Genomic DNA, 25547 nt, shown 5'->3' on the forward strand with positions numbered 1-25547 from the left:
GAAACCAATTAGGTGTTTGCAGTAATCGGGTGGGAGGTGGTAGCTTGAGAGAAGGTTTGGGGAGGTGGCCAGAATTGGCTGGACTCTGGATTTATTTTAGGTGGAGCCAATAGGACCTTATGATGGAACGCCTGTGGAGTATGAGAGAGGAAGCAAGGATGACTCATGGTTCTTCCTCCTGGAGGCAGAAATGGTGGGAAGCAAGACTGTGTTAAACTTGACATTCTAATTAGGCATCCAAAGAGAGATGTGAAGTTAGTAGTCAGATACGTGAGTCTGAAGGGAGAGAGGCAGGCTGGAGGTACAGATTTGGGGGGCATCAGCACATAAGCTTTAAGACTGAAAGAGATCGCCTAGGGAATGAGTGCCGATAAGCTAAAATAAGACTTGGCGCTGGTCAGTGAGTCTGGAAAAGCAGCGAGAGAGCCATAAGGGCAGGGAACAAGGTGAAATAGTTTTTCAGGGAGGGAGGGAATCACTGGAGTTGGTTTTGTTGAAGGTCACTGATGACTCTGGAGAGCCGTTTTGGCAAAGCTTAATGGGCACGGGTTCAAGAGAAAGATGAGAAGACTGAAGATGGTGAGTGTAGACAACTCAAGACGTTTAGCTGCATGGGTGAGGACAGAAGTGAACGGTAGCCAGAGGACGTGTGTTAATAAAGGATGATGGGAAGAATTACATGCATGTTGATCTGCAAGACAGGAGTGATTGATTATCGCTGGAGAAATGTCATCAGAATCACTAGATTAGACAGGATGATAGAGCACACAGGTGGAGGGACAGGCCCTAAGTAGGAGTGTCGGCAGGTCATCTGTATAAAGAAGAGAAAGCAAAGCATATGTATGGACTTACCTGCAAGTAAGTGGGTAGATGCGGTGGTAAGAGCTTGTAGAAGATTCTCAGGAGTCATTTTCTTAGAGAAACGGATGAGACTGAGGGATGACGAAGTGTAGTGGAGGTTTGAAAGAAAGAGGCATGGAATACTCAAATCCGGGTGGCTGGGACACAGAACAGACCACAGAAACCTGTGGGGTTACCGAGCAGTGCTGAGGGCCAACTCTCAGCTAATCATCATGAATTTACCAAGGACCCCCACTAGCCTCCAATCCCAGTAAACAAACAAAAATCAAATACTCCTGTCAAAGCAGGTACCCATCCAACAGGCTCAAGTGAGTGTCTGGGCAAGGAGGAGGGAGCAGACAAAAAACCTCCTGCAGGCAGAGGGTTATGTAAACGAGTGAAGTGAAAGGAGGTTTAAAATCTTAGGAACCGAGCCCACAGATTCCATTTCACTTATTTGCTTTATGAAGCTATGGAGGAAAAGGAAAACGTAAGTCATATACATCAGGAGGACTAAATCAGATTTCTTCCTGGTTTTATGTCTCAAAACTGGTTGAATGGTTAAGAAATCTATTCATATCATATAATCAGTCAATAGGTCAGCCTGTGTAAAGTGCTGTAATGAGACCCTTCCCCATTGAGTAAAGGTGGGGAGGGCACTAGATCCCAGGGCAGGAGCCTCTGGACACAGAGTGACCACCTCCCCATCAGCCTGGCCTGGCCCTGTCAGTGGCCACCGTGCGTCAATGTCCACTGTGTCCACCATGTGTGAATAATTCAGAGCTAAGCAAAGTAATCTTGATGCCAAGGTCACATATTCTGTGGCACTGACAGAGTGCTGCTGTTGAGTTGCTGTGGTATGTGAGGAGATTGGTGCTCCGTTTTGGATGGTGGTAGAGCAAGTATTTGGCGGAGAGCCATGGGGGTGGCTGTAGGGAGAGGGAGGTTACAATGCGTATGTTAAACCAGTTCTATGTCATAATGTTGGTTAAAAGCAGAAATATATCCTCCAAATCTGAACTATTAGAATAGATGATATACTGTCTCAGTATTGAAGGGTGCAGTGGGGTGTGTGTGTGTGTGTGTGTACATGTGCGCACACAAGCTTTGTTTGATAATCCTGAAGCCCTGCCCTGCTACCACTGTGGTTATCTAATTAGAGAGCTCTGCTTCTAAAATATTGATCACAAGACACATTGTCTCCCACTTTATTGTTATCTTTATTCTTTGTCAGTCTTAATTGAATCATTTGCAACTGCTTCAAAAGTATGTTGATTCAATCCTTTTCCTTTCTACATGGTTAAGCAAGAAAACATTTGGGCATTATTTGTGACCCTGAAAGAAATTAGGGTGGTAGAAGTTTTAAAATGTCATGTTGCACTTAGCATAATTTTTTAATTTGGTAATTATATTAGCCAAGAAAGGAAAAACTTGTGCAAAACAATAATGCAAAACTTATGGATATGTCAGTGTTTATTTGAGTGAATAGGAAAATGTTCTGTTTCCAATAAAATGCTAAAACCAAAAAAAATCATTAAAAATTAGTGCATGTGAATAAATTTTGGACTTGTTTCAAACTTTATATTCTGTTTTCTGACATTTTAGTTTGATGAGAATCCAACCAGTGTAAATAATGTTATGTTTGTATTATACCAGATACTACAAATTTTTTATTTTGTGTCTCTTAAATATTAGAGTACATATTTGAGAAGCTTTCAAAAATAACAACTTTTAGAGGAACAATTTACTTGCTTTAAAGTGCAAATACATTTTAAATGTACGGTTAGATGCATTTTGAGAAATGCAGTCGTATAACTACTGCTATAGTCAAAATACAGAGTATTTCATTATACCTAAAAGTTCTCTTAGGACCCCCATTTGCCATGAAACCTCTTCCTTGAACCCACAGCCTCTACAAACTGCTGATCTGCTTTCTGTCACTGTAACTTTGCCTTTTGTAGATTTTTATATAAATGGAATTAAGCAGTATGTAGTTGACTTTACCTCGCTTCTTTCACTTAGCATAAGGCTTTTTAAATTTCATCCATATTGTTTTACATTATCAGTTTATCCTTTTTTATGGCTGAGTGGTTTTCTGCTGTGTGGAATATGACACAGTTTTCCTGTTCATGTACTGATAGCTGTTTGGGTTGCTTACTGTTTAAGAATATTATGTATAACATTGCCATGAACATTTCCATACAGGGATTGACATAAGCTAATGTTTTCCTGGGTAAATACCTAAAAGTGTGATTGCTGGGCCATTGCCAAACTATCTTTTCCAGAGTGGCTGTACTAAGTTATATTCCCATCATCAGTGCTGGAGAATTGTTAGGCATCATCATCAAGACTTGTTATTGTCAGCTTTTTCAATTCTAGCCATTCTGTTAGGTATGCAGTGGTAACTTACTGTCCTTTCAGTTTGTATTCCCCTAATAACAAAGACGTTAAGCATCTTTTCCTGGATTTACTCGCCTTTCATATACGTTCTTTGGTGATGCCAATTCCATTCTTTTACGTATTCTTGAAAACCGGGCCGTCTTTTTATTACAGAGTTTTAAGAGTTCTTAATATTGGGTTGGCCAAAACGTTCGTGAGGTTGTAAGTAATTTTTTTTTTCATTTTCATCAAGAATTTTATTGAACAATCTTATTCACTAATGAAATCAACTTTTGGCCAGCCCAATATATTAGATTCAAGTCCTTTATCATATATATGGTTTGCAGTTATTTTCTTCCAATCTGTAGCTTGCCTTTTCATTTTCTTAAAATTGTTTTATGGAGAGTCAAGGTGTTTAATTTTGATGAAGTACAATTTCTCCACTGTTTCCTTTCTTATTTTTGCTCTCTGTGACCTAAGAAATTATTGCCTGATCAGGGTCACAAAGATTTTCTCCTGTGTTTCACTATAGAAATGTTACAGTTTTAGCATTTACATTTACTCCTCTGCTTAGAGTCATCCTTACGTTTTCCAAAGTGTGGCCCTCCAACCCTCTACATCAGATCAGAATCTCCTGCAGTGCCTATTAAATCATGGATTCCTTGATTTCACCCATACATATTAAATGAGCATCTTGGGAATGAGGTCCAGGACTTCTCATATTCAGCTAGTTTCCCAGGTGACTTAGGCCACTGAAGGCTGATAACCACTGGCACAGCCTCTCCTTCTCAACTAAGGAACAAGTCTCAGCAGTTTGTAGGAATTGCCATAAAATGGTAGCTCTGCATTCTCCATCAGAACCTGTAGCTACTTTCCTCAGATAAATTTAGGAAACAAAGTGTTCATTTTCCATACAGCTGTCTTTGACAGTTAGATGACCTGGCTCTTTATTCTCAAAATGCCACTTTATAACTCGAAAGTACAATAAATCTCTAGAAGAATTGTCCTTCCCCAAAATAAAGCCTCAAAAAAGAAGCAATCCTTGACATTCAATATTGCTTAATATGTATTGTGTCAGTTTCCTAGGCTGCCATTAAAAAAATCACTACATATTTGATGCCTTAAAAATAAAAGGAAATCTAGGTACTGGCAGGGGCCATACCCTCGCCCGAAGCTCTAAGGGAGCATCTTTCCTAGCCTGTGCTAGCTTGTTGGTTCCTGGCATTCCTTAGCTTGGCTACGTAACTTTAGTCCTCCCAGCATCTTTACACAATCCCCTGTTCTGTCTTAAAAGGACATCTTTTAAGGTGCATTTAAAGTCCACCTTAATCCACTGTGATCTCATCTCAGTCCTTAACCTCAGTTACATCTGTGAGAACCTATTTCCAAATAAAGTCATATTCTGAAGTTTTGCTGGACAGTAAATTTTGGGGGAGAGAAAACTCAACCCACTGTGCTTGTGTTTAGTTGCTCAGTGGTGTCCGACTCTTTGAGATCCCATGGACTGTAGCCTGCCTGGCTTCTCTGCCCACAGGGTTTCTCCAGGCAAGAATACTAGAGTGGGTAGCCTATCCCTTCTCCAGGGGAGCTTCCTGACCCAGGAATTGAACAGGGGTCTCCTGAATTGCTGGCATATTGTTTACTAGCTGAGCTACCAGAGAAAGACCATTCAACCCACTACATACACTGATTTACTTCCCTAATTTTTTGTTATTCTTACAGCTCAAGTTTCATAGTAGCTATTCATCCAGATGTTAACTCTCCTTACATTTCTGAATTTAAACAGAAAGTCCAGTTATTACCCAAATGACTTTTTATGCCGATTCATAGGAGTTGATCCCTGGATGGAAACACTTTTTGCTACTTCCTGTCTTCTAATGAATATCTTCAAAGAAAGCATCTGCTCTTTAATGCTTTACTCACTGCAGTGTTCCCATCCTGATTCCCCCTCTCTGGCTCACATGAAGCAGCTGTTGAGTCAACAGTTGGGCTAGATCATCAGCACTGACCTCTGCTGGAGGCCTGACTGAGGAAACTTGACAGAGTTAACTAGAAGGTGAATTTGCCTTAATATCTTCCCCCACCACCCAGTCTCCATTGATGCTTTGGGGAGTATTGTTTTGAGGAGTCTGTCAGCACTGAGGAATTTCTGGTTGATGGTTGAGAAATGTTTAGAAGAATCCTTGATCCTGTCTCATCTTAGGAATAAAATATGCTGAAAAAAACAAGTGTTATACAGAACATTCCCTCCCCTGTATCAGCAGCAGTTGACTCCTCAGGATGCAAGAAAATGAGTTTTCTGCCTGGAAGAAGATACAGCAGGCCACAGCTATTGAAAACTAGGGATTTTAAGTCTATAAATGTAGATAACTACCTGTATGGATTCTGCTCATTTACAAAGATATAGAGTACTTGTATTCATTTTCAGTTTGGTGTAATGTTGGCATGTGTCTTTGAACTTTATCCACAAGAAAAAAGAAAGAGAGGGAGGGAAGGTACAAAAAGGAAAAAAAAGTACTAAAAGAAAAAGAGGAAACTGTCACCTCTTTTGGTCAGAAGTATCAAAATTGTATATGATATTATCGATATGTCTGCTCTGTTCTTTGAAACACATCTTTCTGAGCTGCACAAAGTCCATTTTCTTTTTCTCATTTTAAACTTCAGAAGATACTCTATAAATGCTGTAAGAACAGAGTCTATTTTTCCTTTGTCACATTGGAAGAACCTGAGACTTTTGTCCTTCAGTTGGGCTGCACACTGTCTGGTTCTTTATCATGTTATTGGAAAAGAAGTCCCAGTCCCATTAAATGGTCCTTTCTTCCCAGTAGTGGCACCTTTTGCATAAGTGACTTCACCATTTGAAAGTTTGGATATTTCCTGTGTTGACCTATTTCTTTACTACCACCACTGCACTTTACAGGCTCATTAAAACAAAGTAAAAAGAATGAATGAATGATGACTATTCCTACTAAAAGAGTACAAAAGCCATAATGTACGTTCCCTAGTAGAGTATTGAATTTAGTCATTTAGGAGAACAGAATATTAGTGGGTTGTGAGGAGGGAAGAAGTGGGAAACCTAGCCTTCAGAATAACCTTGTTCAGAAATATCACCTCACACACACACACCTTCCATCAACCAAAAGGACTCAGGGATTACTAAGCCCTGCTCTAGAAGGTGGGCAGCCATGGTTGGATCTGTCCTGGTTGATGGGAAACAAAAACAAAATAACAGCAAAACCATGTAGTAAGATCCTCAATCCCCAGTCAGGCAGAGGTCAAGTTTACTGATTGGGAATTTTGGTTTCCGAGTGACTGAAAGCAGGTAACTTAATTTTGGGTCATCTAAGTAGAAGACTAGGCAGGAAATGTAGCATAAACCCAACCTTGGGACCGATCAGTGTGGCTTCCAATGCAGAACTCAGGGCCACAGAAAGGATGAAATGTGTCACCTGCAATCAGAGACCTTCACTTCTGCTCTACCTTCTACCTATTTTTGAAGAAACCAACTTGGTCTCTACCCATTAATAAGATTACATCCCCAACCAAATTAACTTTCCCTCTCAAAGGAGAAAAGGGTGAGACTGCACCAGACTCTGTGTTATATTCAAAATCACATACATATTAAAGCTATAGAGAGAGCACTGGGGTTAGGCTTTGATTTGGGGCCGTACTTTTTACTAGTTTAAACTATATTGTTACTATTAATTTTTTAGATTTATAAGGTTATAATTTACACACTCCACTGTGGTTTAGGTAACTGCTACAAAGTGGATGGTAGGGTCTAGTTTGTGGTTTGGTGAACCAGTCAATTAAGTTTCTCCTACAGTGGCACCCCACTCCAGTACTCTTGCCTGGAAAATCCCATGGACGGAGGAGCCTGGTAGGCTGTAGTCCATGGGGTCACCAAGAGTTGGACACTTACTGAGCAACTTCACTTTCAGTTCTCACTTTCATGCATTGGAGAAGGAAATGGCAACCCACTCCAGTGTTCTTGCCTGAAGAATCCCAGGATGGTGGAGCCTGGTGGGCTGCCATTGGTGGGGTCGCACAGAGTCGGACACGACTGAGGTGACTTAGCAGTAGCAGCAGGAGTATATAGTTAGAACTGGACATGGAACAACAGACTGGTTCCAAATAGGAGAAGGAATACGTCAAGGCTGTATATTGTCGCCCTGCTTATTTAACTTATATACAGAGTACATCATGAGAAACGCTGGGCTGGAAGAAGCACAAGCTGGAATCAAGATTGCTGGGAGAAATATCAATAACCTCAGATATGCAGATGACACCACCCTTATGGCAGAAAGTGAAGAGGAACTAAAGAGCCTCTTGATGAAAGTGAAAGAGGAGAGTGAAAAAGTTGGCTTAAAGCTCAACATTCAGAAAACGAAGATCATAGCATCTGGTCCTATCCCTTCATGGGAAATAGATGGGGAAACAGTGGAAACAGTGTCAGACTTTATTTTTGGGGGGCTCCAAAATCACTGCAGATGGTGATTGCAGCCATGAAATTAAAAGACGCTTACTCCTTGGAAGAAAAGTTATGACCAACCTAGATAGCATATTCAAAAGCAGAGACATTACTTTGCCAACAAAGGTCCGTCTAGTCAAGGCTGTAGTTTTTCCAGTGGTCATGTATGGATATTAGAGTTGGACTGTGAAGAAAGCTGAGCATCGAAGAATTGATGCTTTTGAACTATGGTGTTGGAGAAGACTCTTGAGAGTCCCTTGGACTGCAAGGAGATCCAACCAGTCCATTCTGAAGGAGATCAGCCCTGGGTGTTCTTTGGAAGGAATGATGCTAAAGCTGAAACTCCAGTACTTTGGCCACCTCATGCGAAGAGTTGACTCATTGTGAAAGACTCTGATGCTAGGAGGGATTAGGGGCAGGAGGAGAAGGGGACAGCAGAGGATGAGGTGGCTGGATGGCATCACCGACTCAATGGACATGAGTTTGAATGAACTCCGGGAGTTGGTGATGGACAGGGAGGCCTGGTGTGCTGCACTTCATGGGGTCGCAAAGAGTTGGACACGACTGAGCGACCGAACTGAACTGAAGAGTGTATCAGAAATGTATACAAGATCTAATCATTTATACTTTGTATAAAACTATAGCAAGACTCTGTTAATCAGAATATGTGAATGATATAGTTGAAAATAATATAGTGCAAGACTGAAAGAAAAACACCAAGATCTTTCATTTTTGATGCCCTTACTAAGTACTGCCTTTACAGACTGGCTGAAAGATATGTTTTGTTTCTTCTAGCCCTCCAAGGGAAGCATTATTACCAGATTGCAGGTGAGGAGCCTGAGGCCCAGGGAGGTTAAGTAACTTGTTCAAGGTCACATGGCTAATAAGACTGCCTGGGTACAAACCAGGTCAGTCTGATTCTGCACCTACTGTTCTTAATGTGCAGTTCATAGAAGGTAGAACGGCATAGTGGAAAGGCTTTGTAATCAGCCACAGTGATTTCTACAAACTGATCTTCAGCAAGTGACACTTCTTTGTGCCTCAGTTTCCACAACTGTTAAAGAGGGATACCACCACAAAAGTGTTGTCCTGATAAACGCCACAAGGGAGGGGTCTTCCTTTTGTCCGCCAGTGTACCCCAAATGCCTACAGCTTTTGGTCCTACTCTTGAATCAGTTATGCCTGGAACTTAGTAAGCACTCAATACATGGATAAAAGAGCCTGGTGGTCTACAGTCCATGGAGTCACAAAGAGTCGGACACAACTGAGCAACTTAAGCACATACACACATAATACATGGTAATGTCCAAGTGCATCATTAGTCATCTTCAATCCTAACCTCAGACCACAGAGACTATAATAATGTTCTGTCTCTGATCTCATTTAATTCAAACACTAGCAAATTAGTACAGTATGCATATGCTGACATTTCTGATCTTTTAATCCAGTATTGATTCATGTCCATGGGCTTTGGAACATCTAAACAAATTTGTTGAATCCAACAATATGACAAATTTTTTTTGTTATTGCTTTTTTTTTTTTGCATTGAATTTTGAACGCCTTCTCTAAACATTCTAGCACATGTTTTTTCTTTTAAAGAATAATGAAAACAAAGAGGATGAAGTTTTGAAAGAATAGGCAAAATAAGTCTGTGTCATCAAAAACACAATCTACAGATGCACCAGTGTAAGTAGCAGTTATGCTTAGTAGATCCTGGGAGTGAAAACAGTTTGAAACTAGAACTTTTGTCCTTTTCCCATCATAGCACTGTGTTATTTTATCCCTCACTGTCTATGTTTGTTCTGTAAATTCTACACTAAAATCCTGGGGGCTAAGGAGACCCAGCACATGAGCTACATTGGCCTGCCTATAAAATTAGCACCCATGCTCTTTGTCCTTAGTACACAGCAAGAAGAACTTGCCTTCTGTTGAAAATAGACTAATGATATTTTACAATTTTTGAACCAAACACAAATTTTCACCAATCAGATCTGAAGCACAATGTATAGTATATATGTACATGGATCCTCTACTGTGGTTTTATTAATATATTATCTCATGTGTAGACTGACATTCTCACAATTGTTTTAATCTCTTCTGTATTTGTGATTTTCCCTCATTTGCTATCTGTGATCTTAAATATGTATGCTCTCTCTTCCCCTTAATTGCCTTCATAGAGTTTAATCTTTAATTCATCAAATACCTAGCTTTTGCATTTGTTTATTCTTCGACTATTTATTTTTGGTGAATTTTGCTAGAATGCTAGAATGTTTAGGGAAGGCATTCAACATTTAACTATATCCCATTGATTCTCTTTTTCATTCCTTTTAAGTAGTTTGCAATTTTTCTTTTGATTTCATCTTTCATCACAGAATTAATTAAACATATTCTTTTAGAGGGGGTTATTATATTTTGTTTTTTATTTCTATTTTTATAGAATCTTGATTTGAGAATGTGACTTTTATAATAATATTTTAAAATCTTTTTGCCACCAAGTAAATGATCAGCCATCAGTGTGTTTAAGATATTTTTGAGGGACATACAGATCTATATGTGGAGAAGGAAATGGCAACCCACTCCAGTATTCTTGCCTGGAGAATGCCATGGACAGAGGAGCCTGGCGGGCTACAGTGCATGGGATCACAAAGAGTCGGACACAACTGAGCAGCTGACACATACACATGGGTCTATGTGAGTCTCTTAAATCAAATTTATCAGTATTTATTCAGTTCCTTTATTTTTTTATCTACTGAGTTCTATTATGAAAGATACTGAAGCCTTCACTATAATTACTTATCAGTTTCTCTTTGCATTTTTTATCTTTTTCCTTTTAATATAATAGTTTGGTTCATACAGATGTTCATATAGACCAATATTTTCATTTTTAACAAAATATGTATTTGATCCTTTCCATAGTTGCAGAAAAAATTTTTGATAAACTTAAGGCATTCATAATAAAAATTATAACAAAATAGAATTTAGTTAAATGTAGTACTGTGTTGCCAAAACTCAACAGTATCTGATATGCTAAAGCATTTAAAGCCACATTTTAAAGTCAGATCTATGCCTTTTATTATTAAGCAAATGCTAATGAAAGCACTGAGAAAAGACCATAAAGATGAGAAAATTGAACATAAAGCTGTGTTTTTGCTGCTGATAGAAAATCTAGAAAGTCAGAAAGTCTAGTAGAAAAAAAATCAACTAGACTTAATTTTATGATGTTAACATGGCTACAAATAAGATAAATATACACTAACAATTGACTTTCTGTATTCTAAACAGAGAAAAACAAATAGAAAGGTAAAGACTAGAAATCTCTTCAAAAAAATTAGAAATATCAAGGGAACATTACATACAAGGATGGGCACAATAAAGGACAGAAATGGCAAGGACCTAACAGAAGCAGAAGAGATTTAAGAAGAGGTGGCAAGAATACACAGAAGAACTATACAAAAAAACATCCCAGTAACCCAGATAACCATGATGGTGTGGTCACTCACCTAGAGCCAGACATCCTGAAATGTGAAATCAAGTGGGCCTTAGGAAGCATTACTATAAGCAATGTAAGTAGAGGTGATGGAATTCCAGCTGAGCTATTTCAAATCCTAAAAGATGATGCTGTTAAACTGCAGTACTCAATATGCCAGCAAATTTGAAAAACTCAGCAGTGGCCACAGGACTGGAAAAGATCAGTTTTCATTCCGATTCCAAAGAAAGGCAATGCCAAAGAAGTACATGAACCGAGAACTTCTTGATGTACAAGCTGGATTTAGAAAAGGCAGAGGAACCAGAGATCAAATTGCCAGCATCCGTTGGATCATAAAAAAAGCAAGAGAGTTCGAGAAAAACATCTGCTTCATTGACTACGCTAAAGCCTTGAACTGTGTGGAACACAACAATCTGCGGAAAATTCTGAAAGAGATGGGAATACCAGACCATCTCACCTGCTTCCTGAGGAACCTGTATGCAGGTCAAGAAGCAACAGTTAGAACCAGACATGGAAACAAAAAACTGATTAAAAGTTGGAAAAGAAGTATGACAAGGCTGTTTGTTGTCACCCTGCTTATTTAACTTCTGTGGAGAGTACATCATGTGACAATGTCCGGCTGGAAGTATCACAGGCTGGAGTCAAGACTGCCAGGAGAAATAGCAACAATCTCAGATATGCAGATGATACCACTCTGATAGCAGAAAGTGAAGAGGAACTTAAGAGCCTCTTGATGAGAGTTAAAGAGGAGAGTGAAAAAGCTGGCTTAAAACTCAGCATTCAAAAACCTTAAGATCATGGCATTCGGTCCCACCACATAGAAGGAGAAAAAGTGGAAACAGTGACAGATTTTATTTTCTTGAGCTCTAAAACCACTGCAGACTATGACGGCTGCCATGAAATTAAAAGATGCTTGTTCCTTGGAAAGTAAGCTATGACAAACCTAGACAACGTATTAAAAAGCAGAGACATCACTCTGCTGACAAGGTCCATAATAGTCAGAGCTATGGTTTTTCCAGTAGTCATGTATGGATGTGAGAGATGGACTATAAAGAAAGCTGAGTACTGAAGAATTGATGCTTTTGAACCATGGTTCTGGAAAAGATCTTGAGAGTCCCCTGGACTGCAAGGAGATCCAACCAGTCAATCCTAAAGGAAGTCAACCCTGAATATTCTTTGGAAGGACTGATGCTGAAACTGAAACTCCAATACTTTGGCCACCTGATGTGAAGAGCCAACTCATTGGACAAGACCCTGATGCTGGGAAAGACTGAGGGCAGGAGAAGGGGGTGGTAGAGGATGAGATGGTTAGAGAGAGTCACCGACTCAATGGACATGAGCAAACTCCGGGAGATAGTGAAGGACACAGAAGTTCAGCATGCTACAGTCCTTGGGGTCACAAAGAGTCAGACAGGACTTAATGACTGAACAACAAGCAGTGGTTGCCTAAAAGCATTAAGTAGGACCATATATCCCATCCACAATAGTCCAAAGAATTATGAAATTATTTAGGAATAAATTTTTAAGTCACAAAAGTTTTGTGAAGAAACCTGAAGTCTTGTTGGAGGATAAACTAAGATTTGAGCAAATGGAAACACATTTTTCTTGAGAAAACAATATAAAAGTGTCAGTTCTTTCAAAGTTCAGTTCAGTTCAGTTGCTCAGTCATGTTCAACTCTTTGCAACCCCATGGACTGCAGCACACCAGGCTTCCCTGTCCTTCACCAACTCCCAGAGCTTGCTCAAACTCATGTCCATTGAGTCGGTGATACCATCCAATCATCCCATCCTCTGTTGTCCCCTTCTCCTCCTGCCTTCAATCTTTCTCAGCATCAGGGTCTTTTTCAGTGAGTCAGTTCTTTACATCAGGTGGCCAGAGTACTGTGGTTTCAGTTTCAGCATCAGTCCTTCCCATGAATATTCAGGACTGATTTCCTTTAGGATGGACTGATTGGATCTCCTTGCAGTCCAAGGGACTCTCAAGAGTCTTCTCCAACACCACAGCTCAAAAGCATCAATTCTGCAGCACTCAGCTTTCTTTATAGTCCAACACTCACTTTTAAAAGAAAGACGAGTTCTTTCAAAAGTATAATGTAAATATAATGCAAATACAATTTCAGGATAAGTTGAGAGGGGGGTGGTTTTTTGTGTTAGAATTGTGCATGTTAATTTGCCTCAGTTGTGTCCAACCCTTTGAGACCCTATGGACTGTAGCCCACCAGACTCCTCTGTCTATGGGGATTCTCCAGGCAAGAATACTGGAGTTGGTTGTCGTGCCCTCCTCCAGGGGATCTTCCCAACCCAGGGATTGCACTACTGTCTCTTAAGTCCCCTTAATTGGCAGGGTTATTTTCCTGGCTGCTCTTAAATTTATATTGCTAAATAGGTGCCAGCAGGAGCCCAGTACAGTGTGAAAAAGAAAGATTTGCTTTATTAGATATTAAGTAACTAAGGAAAGGAATAAACACAGCTCAGTGGAGCAGAAGAGAGAAAGGAGACTGGATAACTGTATATTTGAGAATCTAATATATGACCAGGTGGTATTTCAAAATAGCAGAAAAAAGAGTTACTTAATAAAGGATGCTAGAAAAACAGATGTCTTGAAAGAAAGTAAAGGTGGGTTATAAAATTAAATGAAAAATGTTTTTTCATCTTGTAGAAAACTACAAAGTGTACAAACAGTCTAGTTGCTGGAAAGACCAAGTAGGAATCTAAAAGCTATAACAGAAAAAATGATGAATTTGTATAGACACAGACACCCACACATATTGGAAGTATGCCATAAATAATGGCAACAGATATCGGATTTATAAAACTATTTGCAACAATACAGAATATTAATAATCCATGGTAAAGAACAAGTTTTGCAAATTGACTAGACAGACAGCCCATAGGAACTGGATAAAAGACGTAAAGCTACATTTCATAGACAGCAACAAAATAAACCCATCAGTGATCAGGGAAACACTAGTGTTAGATGACCAAAACTGGTATAAAAGATTTAAAGCATGTATAAAGAGGTCTTACAAATCCGTAAGATGACAAATCACTGAATTACAAAACCTATAGGGATAACCCTAGTGGATATACCCAGTGATATGTTGTTATATCTAACCAAAGACATACAAATTAAAACAAAAATGACATATTTTGGCAACTGTCTAAAAGTAGCAATTCCAAGCATTAGTAAAAGTGTGAAAAAGAAAGCACCATCATACATTTCTTGTGTGTTTTTATTAAACTGACCTTTCTGGGGGTCAGTTTCCCATATGCAGCAAAAGCCTATTCATATTCTTTGATCCAGCAATTTAACTTACTGAAATTTACCCTATAAAATCCTTATTATTAGTTACAAAGATATCTATTTAAATATTGATATTTAATACTATGTGAAAACAAATATCTGATAAAGTAATTTTTAATGTTGTTTACACATCTATAAAGTGATATTTTAGAAAATTATAATGGCATGAATGGGAAGTATATGTAACAGTTATAAAACAGTATATACAGTATGATCTCATTTTTGAAAGTTTACGTATCTGTTTTTGAGGCACATGTTTTATATACATGTGTGCATATGAGTGTATGTGTCTGTCTGTCCTCAGCAAGTGCTATATGTTATTCACATCTCGCCTTGATGATCTAATGCACCAGTATTGTTGAATTGTGGAAAATGTCAACAGGTTCCCACTGTACCTAGAAAATAAAACTTGTTTTGAAGTTCCATCAAAAGAGAGAGATTTATAATTGAAAAGGTTCATGCATATACACAGAAAACAAAAAGTTCAACAGATTTAGGATAGGAAAGCGAAAATATGTCTCCCTAAAATTGTAGGTAAGAGCTGAATTCCTGGATAAGCATGATTATTCACAGGGATACTGTTTTTAGTGTCATCTTTCAGCTGAAGGATGCTTTTTAAGTGCGGAATGTTTCTTTCTTAGAAAAAGAGTAGACACTAACTTCAACTTATCAAAAACAGTAACAGCAACATGGGACAAGAGACCAGTGATCCTAGAGCACAAGTCATCAGCTTCTAATTCTAAATGCCATCAGAGGATTCAATTTCTATGCTGAGCTTAAAATGTCCAAGAGATGAGTTATTAGGGTTGGAAAAGAAAGTGCATTAGGAGATAAATTGGGGCCTTGATGTACTTGCTTGATATGCTTGGACTTACTAAATGACTTGAATTCTCTACCGGGGAGAGGAGTGGACGGAATATTAGACAGTAGACCTCAGTGTCACTACAAGAGACTTGTCTGTCCCCCAAAGAAAGAGGAAATCTAGAGAAAAATGGAAGGTAAAGGATAGCACCCTAAACCAAACAGGTGCTGTCGGTGACCTTCCCCTGTGAGGAATAACAGAGTTTGAGCACACACCTGCCAAGCCTTGTTCCCAACTGATCTTCACAAAGCCCTATGAGGGTCGCTGCTGTTTTCATTTGCATTTACAGATGAGGCTTCTTGTGAACTTGCCAAGTCATAGAGCTGGTAAGAGGCAGGGCTAGAAGCCTCCTGACACCACCTTTTTTTCCATATGCATCCAATTTGTACAGAAGGAAAAATGAACAGTGTTCCTAGGAGGGAACAGTAATGTTTTCTCTAACAAAGAAAATGGTACTGTTTGAACCTTAATACTAGTTGGTTTTAAGTGATTCATGCATGCCCCATTATTTTGACGCTGAAAGATTTCTTCTTTATTGGTATTTCTTGTCTAAATGTATCCAAATCTGTCCATTGAAAGCTGTTCTTCAAAGTGTACTGACTAGTGTCAGTCGGTCATGCTTATTTTTAGACATGTACTATTCAGTATCAAAGTGGCACAGTGAATGACTGCTTAGTTACTAACTCCCACTTTTATCCTGTTTTTTTTTTTTCAATCTAATAAAGTAGTGCACAAAACCAGTGACCTCAGCATTTTAACACAAACACATCTTAGATGCCAAGCTGCTTTATTGAAAACTCTCCAATACATACAGGTAGATTTATAGATCTAGATCTGCCAGAAAGTGTGTGTATAATTTTTTAAAAGCAGGCATTAAAATGAACTTCTAAATTTTTGTATATTTTGCATACATTTGATTATGGTATCAGGAAAGAAAAAAACACTTCAGTTGTTATCAACTTCATTAAAGTTGTCCAACTCTTTGCCACCCCATGACTGTCCAGTCCATGGCATTCTCCAGGCCAGAAAACTAGGATAGGTAGCCTTTCCCTTCTCCAGGGGATCTTCCCAACCCAGGGATCGAACCCAGGTCTCCCGCATTGCTGGCAGATTCTTTACCACCTGAGCCACCAGGGAAGCCCAAGAATACTGGAGTGGGTAGCCTATCCCTTCTCCAGTGGCTCTTCCTGACCCAGGAATTGAACCGGGGTCATCTGCTTTGCAGGCAGATTCTTTACCAGCTGAGCTACAGGAGAAGCCCCATTAAAGATCACTTTGGATTAAAAAGAAAGAAATAACATTTCTATTGTTCTGCTACTCAACTATATAATTGAATCTGGGCAAACTGGGATTTCTTTTCTTGGTTCTTTTCATTTTAAACATACAGATGTGTAAAGACTTGGCCCTCCCCCATTCCTGGTGAGTAGAGCTCTGCTGATAATCATTGGCCCCCTTACTATTTGGGGAGAACTGCTCTTCTGCATAGGACATTCATGAAGTCTAGTAATGCCTTTTAAACTTCTATTGGTTAAACACAACTGAAGTATTAAGAATTCCCCCAGTCTCAGTCTGAGACTAAAAATTAAGACTTGGAATATTAAGCAAGTGCTTTTTCTGTTCTAGAGAACAAACATCTCTGGACCCAGCTGAGTGTTGTTCTTCTAACAGAATGGTTGCTTTTCAAAATAATACTTAAGTATGAAACTGTCCAGTAGACACAGTATCAGAAACAGCAGATCCATTTTCTAAGCCCCATGTAGGCAGACAGCATCTAGATTTTTAATTTAAACTATCTAAAAAGCAATACAATCTTCTAAGAATGGCTTTTACTAATGGCAACCATCATGATTCACATACTAAAACGTCTCTTGTTCTTGTACCAGAAAATGTAAAGGTAGTGTAACTTCTTTGTCATTGCAGGAGCTTATCTGAATCTATTATGCATTGTGTTAGCTATTATAAATTGGTAAATGAAATAAAGGCACATCTCAACTTTTGACTATCCATTTCATTATTGTCACTTACATATGAACCAAGCTCTGCAAGCCTGCCTACCCCTGGGAGGAAGATACCTTGTCTGGTAGTAAGGACTCCCCTGGGCTAGAGGCCCCAGGGCAGGAGGTCTTGAAGAGAAGGTGTGAAAAGTAACCTCTTAGCAATTCTTATGTTGATTAAACTCAACATAATTAAAATAGTATTACAATAGTATTTAAATGCTATTTATATTTAATAGTATTTAAAATACTATTAAGATAATTATGTTGAGTTCTATCATTCCACAGCTCTAAATGCCAAACAAGCAACTTATAGAAATTTCTGGAATATTGCCTTTTTGTAAAGTGATCTCCCAACACCCTCACCCAAGATTGTTGTAATTATTTCAGAACCAAGAATTCACAGAACCAAGTTGCAAAAAGATCCAGTGGAGCAAGTCAGTCTCATTAACTGAATATAGAAGTTGTAGTGGATGCTAACATTTAAGAACTTCCCATGTGCCAGTCCTATGCAAAGAGCCTTGTGTATAAAAGTTCACTAAATTGTTTTAACAGCCTCATGCAGAAGGCATGAGAATTCCCTCCTGTATCTTTAGATGAGAAGATAAACTATAGATATTGGTAAAATATGTGTTTCTCTAAGTTTAGGGCAGTATGTTAGTTATTAAGGTTCTAAGCAGTCAGAGACATGGTCCTGCCCTTAAGATTCTTGTTTTCCTGGGACACTGGGTTCTCGTGAGCTTCTCATACTGTCCTGCAGGATGGCAAGTGAATGCCCAAATGAGCACATCAAAACATATGTCTTAAGCAGTCACTGCAGGCAAGACCACTTGGCCTGAATACATAAGGAAACTCTTCTTAGAGCCCTTAGAATTTGAGCTGGTCATTGAATAAAGCTGAGATAAAATATTTCAGGGAAAGAGTCTGAAATATTTGAGGCAGAGCAGTGTCCTTGGCCACTTTGTGAAATAATAGTTTGAACATTTGTCTTATGTGGAAGACATGTGGTAATTATAATTGGTGTCTTAAGGGCCCAGAAGAGCAGTGCCCTGGACAGTGGTTTAAAGAAGATGCTTGAATGCAGTATTTTCCCCACTATCCATGCTGGCATCTGTGGACTCAGTTCAGTTCAGTCCCTTAGTCGTGTCCAACTCTTTGTGACCCCATGAACCACAGCACACCAGGCCTCCCTGTCCATCACCAATTCCCAGAGCTTGCTCAAACTCATGTCCATTGAGTCGGTGATGCCATCCAACCATCTCATCCTCTGTCGTCCCCTTTTCCTGCCCTCAATCTTCCCCAGCATCAGAGTCTTTTCAAATGAGTCAGCTCTTCGCATCAGGTGGCCAGAGTATTGGAGTTTCAGCTTCAACATCAGTCCTTCCAATGAACACCCAGAACTGATTTCCTTTAGGATGGACTGGTTGGATCTCCTCGCAGTCCAAGGGACTCTCAAGAATCTTCTCCAGCACCACAGTTCAAAAGCATCAATTCTTGAGCGCTCAGCTTTCTTTATAGTCCAACTCTGACATCCATACATGACCACTGGAAAAACCATAGCCTTGACTAGACGGACCTTTGTTGACAAAATAACGTCTCTGCTTTTTACTCAAAGCTAAATTCACGTTAGAGCCCAACATGCTAATGTTATGATTCAGTAACAGCCACAGCAGCTAACATTTGTTGAGCGCTTACTACGTATCAGATCCTTTTTTGTGTTTTTACTTAGCTCATTTTTCCCTCACAACAACCCTATGAGGTAATTTATAGATCTGCTGCTGCTGCTAAGTCACTTCAGTCGTGTCCGACTCTGTGCGACCCCGGAGACAGCAGCCCACCAGCCTCCCCCGTCCCTGGGATTCTCCAGGCAAGAACACTGGAGTGGGTTGCCGTTTCCTTCTCCAATTTATAGATCTAGGAACTAATAATTAAGCCACAGAGATTAATTCATTCACTTACTAAGAAGCAGAGCTAGGGTTTGAACCCAAGCAGTCTGCCTCCACAGCCCTCATGCTCTGTACTACAATACATCTAGAGTTTTTCTTCACAGAACATTTCTGTAAGTGGTACCATCTCTGTCCCCAAACTCACTGTATGTATTTTGAGCAGACACTCGTCTGCGTGTACACACACACCTCCTACCCTACAGGTTGCTAAGAGGAATGCAGAAAGGACATCTTCAGATTCTGACACTATATAGTATGTATTCTATATACTTTGCTACAAATTTGTGATAATACGAGGATTATGGTTCTGGTTGGTGGGCATCGATGAACAGGCTCTGAGTTCTGCAGGTAGAGGGGGCACTAAAACATCAAACTCATTTGTCAAGGAAAGTTTGATCAATACAGAGCAGGGTAATCATGATTAATGTTGAACTGACAAAAGGTTGATCAATTTGTAATGCAGGTGAGGTTAACAGGTAAGACATATTATATTACCATCTTAGTGGATGTATCGTGCTGTGTACCAGTGAGAACTGGTCTTTGGATGCCTGACCAGACAGCCTTCCTTCCCGTGGGTAGGTTCCTGCTACAGCCCACCAGGTGGGAGTAAGCCAGCCTTTTCTCAAACAGTGGACACATCACCTCTTGACAGCTGTTAAACATTTTCCTGTGGTCTCTTCACCACAGGACCCATTTCCCTCCTCTGAAGCCGAACAGGCCAGGCCTTGTTTTCCCCCCAGGCCGTCAGGCACGAGTGCCCTGGAGTCACCTCCACCAGCCTTTCATTGCCTCCTCTGCCACCAGGTAAACAGCGCACAGCGACCTGAAAGGACTTCCTCCAGTTTTGAGTCTAAACCATGTTGATAACGGGTACTCTCATTTCTTATGACATAGCTCTTAAGGGCTGAGTATTTTATAAGACAGTTCTGAAACCAGATTGAAACCTAGTCCTTTCCCTAAAGTAAATCACAAGAGGAGAGGAGGCTGACTGCCAACATTTACAGAGAAATTGAGCACAAGCTAATGGTTCAGGAGGAAGGGGAAACATGGTGATATAAGGTGGGAAAGTTGCTTCATATCTTTGTTGTTAAGATTGAGGTAAAATTTGGAGAGAGTGAAACTGTACAGGTCTTAAATGTACCATTTCATGGAATCCAAACTCAAGATACAGAATGTCTCTGCGCCCCACCCCACACCCCACCCCCGCCGAAAATTTCCTCATTCTCCCTTCCCACCAGTCCCCACCCCCACATGCAACTACTGATTTCCACCACAGGTTAATTTTGCCTACATCATAGAGTTCTGTGATGAATCAAGATTTCACATCAAAAGTCTCTCACCGAAGATAACTTGGTATGGAAGAAAGCAACATTCAGAGATTATGCATCAACACGCTGTGTGTCCTTGGGGCAAAAACTTAGCCTCCCTGGGCCTCTTACAGGATTCCATGGGTGATCCTCTTGATTCTTTAAAGATGGCACTCTAGTCACATTTCTGATCTCAGAGATCCCCTCTTCCCCCAGTCCGTTCGAGAACCCCAAACAGAAATAAACCTGGGCTCATTCCACCCCCTCCAGTTGAGCACTCTGTCAGGTCAGTCCTTCCTTGTGATGTTTTTTGAACACCTCACTTCCTTTAGGCCCTGCCTCCTCTTCACTTCTTGCCTTGTAATGATCAAACTACTCTTCCAACCTCTTTGCCCCTGGTCCTCTCCAGACTATTCTTGTTACTGCTCTCAAGCTAACCCCTGCTCAAATGAAACAAATTCTGGTTCCTTGTCTATTTAAAATCCTTAAGAGTTTCTCTATCACCTGCAGACTTGAGTTCCCGTTCTCAAGGCTGACAGTGAGGGTCCTCACTGGATGCCTCCAGCCCAGTCAGTGCCTTCAGCCCTGCAGTGCTCTCTGCTGGGAGGTTCACCTGCTATGGCTCCCCTTTAGGACACTGCTTGCCTGCCTCCCTGATGCTGCTGGGAGCTCTGGAGTGAAGTTAGGGATTGGCGTTTTTCGGTTCACTTCTCCATCTCCAGCACCTGGCATATGATTTTGCTGAAAACACTTGACCCCACAGTAACTAAACAATGAAATTTTTAAGGATGATGGCATACTAAGTCAGGGTCTCATTCAGTCTCTGAATTTGACTTCACACTGATGTTTCTAGAAATTAAAAAGTCATATGGAAGTTTTCAGGCGTGTCTCTGACCACTGTATCAACTCTGACACGGGGTTTTTCTTTCCAGTAGCCTTCATAGTGATATTGAGTCAAAAGAAAGAAAGTTTTTTATTTGGAGAGAGAGTGTCTATTGATAGGAGATCTCTAAACAGTGAATCCTGTTGGTGGAGAAGAGCTGCGTTCTTTTAATTCCTATCTCAAATCTAATTTAAGGTGCTTATCTATTTAATTCTTGAATGGAAGATTCTTATTTCTAGGAACAAAGATAATTTCTTTCTAAAGGTCTTTGTGGTAATTAGCAAGCAGATAAAAAACTAAGTGACGGCTAAATATTGACGCAAGAGCCCAGGAACACAGGTATTTATAGCCCTTGTTTGTTTGTCTTGATTCACTCTGTCCTGATTTTTTTCCCCTGCCTTCAGTGTGAATCAGCATTGCTGTCCAAATGGATCTTTACTCTGTCTGTATTTTTATCTTTTCCAAAACCTAGGTAAGAACCTTGACGCCGTCCATGACATCACGGTGGCGTACCCTCACAACATTCCCCAGACGGAGAAGCACCTCCTCCTCGGGGACTTTCCCAAGGAGATCCACTTCCACGTCCACCGGTACCCTGTGAACACCCTCCCCGAGTCCAAGGAGGACCTCCAGCTCTGGTGCCACAAGCGGTGGGAGGAGAAAGAAGAGAGGCTGCGCTCCTTCTATCAAGGGGAGAATTTTTCCTTCACAGGGCAGACGGTCGTTCCTCCTTGCAAGTCAGATCTCAGGGTCCTGGTGGTCAAATTTCTCTCCATCCTCTACTGGACCCTGTTCAGCCCCACAATGTGCCTGTTCATCTACCTGTACAGTCTTGTCCGGTGGTATTTTATCAGCATCATTGTCATCCTCGTGCTGCAGGAGAGAATATTTGGTGGACTGGAGATCCTCGAACTTGCATGTTACCGCCTCTTACACAAACAGCCACATTTAAACGCAAAGAAAAACGAGTAAGATGGTTAAGGTTCACGGTGGAAAAGCCTAGGGCATATTTCGGAAATGTTCTAAGCCTTTGTAAATGGAGATGCATTTTTGCATGACTGTGTCAAATATTTCTTACAACTGTCATTATTTGTTAAAGATATTTTGCACTTAGTTTTGTGGAACAATATTGCTACACACATGATTTTTTTTTTCTTTTTAAATCTCTGAATGTAATTTCAACACTGTGTAGCAGGGAGCGATGGCGGCAAAATTAACGCGGGCCGGAGTTAAACAATCATCAGGCTGTTAGCAGTCAAGGTACACAGATATCTTACAGGTCCAGTCCTGCTTCCTGACAAATTCCCCAGATGGGAGGCAGAGCTGAAGCTCCTGAGCACCAGCCCAGGTCAGGTGCTGGCACTTGACTGTGGAGGTGAGAGACCTTCCTCCCAGCTCCCTCTCGGCGCTGTCCCTGCACCCCTTTCCATGCCAATCAGACTCTTGCATCCTTCCTTAAGACCAGAAGACAAAAACCCCTTCTCCTTAAGCCGAACAAACATTTTGATAGGAAGCCCTTCATTATTCATGAAACCTTGGCATTTAGCCTTGCACTGACCGAGACATCAGAAAACCACCGGTGCCCTTTTCTCACGCAGAAAATAAGACCTAGACGAGTCTCAGGGAGCAACCACAGGCTCTCCACTCAGAAACCTTAGTTTTAATTTTTAAAGCTCGGAGTTCAAACAGTTCAGTTCTTCACTTCTGTGTACCTTTGCATATTTAGCACTTTTTTCATTATGGAGTGTTGGCAGGTGTCGCTTTTCTGCATTAACAATGGTATACATCAAAGTCACTTACCTTTTAGAGAACATTCTGGTATTGCCGTCAGAAACTCACTTTTGAAGTTGTGTCTTAGTTGAAATATTTCTTTAAAACCTGCCACAAAAAGGAAGGTTATTGTATTTTCTACATGTGCACGTGTGTCTAGCCTCTGCCACTAAATCAACAACAAAAACACTTGCAGACAGGGCCATGACGGTTTAATCTAAATTATTCAACCCTTGTAGCCGTGACAAATTTGATTAAAATCAAAATGGTGACAAAAATGAATCCTTTCTTAATGATAGGGATCTCTCTCTTTTTTAGTCTCAGGCTTCCTCTCACTAGTAAAATTTAAGCCCACTTTTGACCAATTGTTCTCCTAAATATTCCTGTCGTTTGGAGTCAGTGGAAAATCCAGCAAGCCAATAGTACCAATTCTCCTTCTGAGGCAAAAAAGAAAAAAAGAAACATGTGGTCGAGGTTTCTACTCCACTGGAGCCTTGCAATTACTTTTTAAATTTATTTATTTATTTTGTCCGAATGGGAATGCTGGTCAGAGTAGCAGAAAAGGTGGGGCAATTAAAAGTCTTGTGCTGTAAAGCAGACCTGCCTGCTTATTCCTGCCTTGAACCAGCCTCAAACACTCTTTCTAGCTTGGTATACTCTTGGCGCAAGTGCTTTCTCAGTGATGTCTTATTTTTGCTGGATGGTGATTTCCATCCAGTGAACAGTAGACACAGGCATCGCCAGGAAAGGCAAGCACTCTGTGAGCTGGATTTACCAGGCAGACTCTTCCGGAAGGTCCTGGTTGCAGCAGCCCTCTGTCAGCACACCACCTTCACTTGGAGAGTTCTGACTAGTGCCTCTACTGAAGGCCCAGCCTATTTAACTCCTCCCCCAAGGCTGTTTTCAGTACTGCTGGGGCTTCTGATTCGTTACTACCCACATCTGCTCCAGACCCAGCTCTTCAGTGGTTTTAAAGGTGGTTATTTTTTTTAAACCTTCTCTCCCCTGCCCCAACCCCCAATAAAAGAAGTTTTTAATTTAGGTCTTTCTCAGACTTCTGCTTATATTTGGAAGCAAGAAATAGTTTAGCAATCAGGATTGCCCTTGTCCTGGGTGAGAGAGAGGCCGCACTTTCTACCCTACAGGTGTTAGTGATGTAGGCAGCCAACCCTTTCTCCAAGCTTCCGATGGCTCCTCTGGCTTTAACGGCAGGTCCTCTTTAACCCTCTGAAACCTGTAAAGGGGGAACGCTTCCTTTTTAAAACATGATTTCTTTTGGTCTTTAAAAAAAACAAACATTTTATGATAAAACGCAAGCCCCTTTTTTAGTGCCCAGAACTCATAAGCCCAGAAACTGAGATATTGTACTTGCTCTAAGACTCAGAAGTGGTAACTTTAAAAAGAAAAAGGTTGCCTTTTGGGGGTGTTTTGTGTGTGTGTTTGGGGGTGTGTTTTGTGTTTTTGTCTTTTAGAGGGGGTTGCAATAAGGCTTCTTTTAAAATTGTAACTATTTGTTTTCCTACCCATCTTTTTATTCCCTTTAAAGAAATATATGGTCCATGATTTGGGCTCTAAAACGGATAGCAAGTAGAGATTAGTAGTAGTGTCAAGTAAAGGTTAATGCAGCTTCAGTCCTGCCTGGCCCCAGGAAGGACCCCCTCCCCACCTCCCACCCTCCCCCTGGACTCAGCAGCCCCTTGTCTGGCTGCATATGGGCCCTCGCCTCCATCTTAGAGCCCTTTCAGTCCATCAAAAGTAAACTCAGTGGAGTTTGAAATGTTTACAGTGCTCTGTGTCCACTTGTCACATCGTTGCCATTTGGAAACGTTTTCAATAAAGCGAGTGTGGTTTATAGGGGACGTGAAAGATCACACTTAAAATAGGAACCTGCAAGGAAGGGCGCTGATGAGGCCACAAGTTTTCCCACCAGGCCTCTCTGATGAAACAAGCCAAAGGAATTGTAAAATTCAGGGGAAGAACGTGGTGGAAGACTGAAAGAAAAATAAATGTCAGAGCCCATAATTTAAAGCCCTTCGTAAAATCCTTTTCCTTGTTTGTCATGCTACTAAAACACAGCTTCCTCTTGAGTCACTTTGAAATGAGTTACGTCCACAGCCCCAGGTCAGACGTTGTCGACCGTCGGCGGCCAAGACTCCAGGGAGACGTTCCCATCTCACCCGGACTTCACGCGCCTGACTGTGCTGCCCTTGTGCACTTTTATAACAGAGACTAATGGAGGGAGCCTGTTGGTATTAAATTGTTTACATTTCTTTATATAAATAATGTGCTTTCAGTGCCTTAGTT

General features: G+C 40.6%; 1 protein-coding gene across 1 annotated transcript in view; it reads left to right on the forward strand.

Moving 5' to 3' along the window:
• LCLAT1 (lysocardiolipin acyltransferase 1) overlaps positions 1-23052 on the forward strand; it is a 185709-nt gene extending 162657 nt beyond the window's left edge. Inside the window, exon 6 of the mRNA XM_068982227.1 lies at positions 21946-23052. Within this exon, the coding sequence (XP_068838328.1) occupies positions 21946-22445 (500 nt within the window). The 3' untranslated portion in view covers positions 22446-23052. The remainder of the gene's footprint in view (positions 1-21945) is intronic.
• The last annotated feature ends 2495 nt before the right edge of the window (positions 23053-25547 follow it).

Source organism: Capricornis sumatraensis, chromosome 1 (genome assembly GCF_032405125.1).
Source record: "Capricornis sumatraensis isolate serow.1 chromosome 1, serow.2, whole genome shotgun sequence".
Lineage (NCBI taxonomy): Eukaryota > Metazoa > Chordata > Mammalia > Artiodactyla > Bovidae > Capricornis > Capricornis sumatraensis.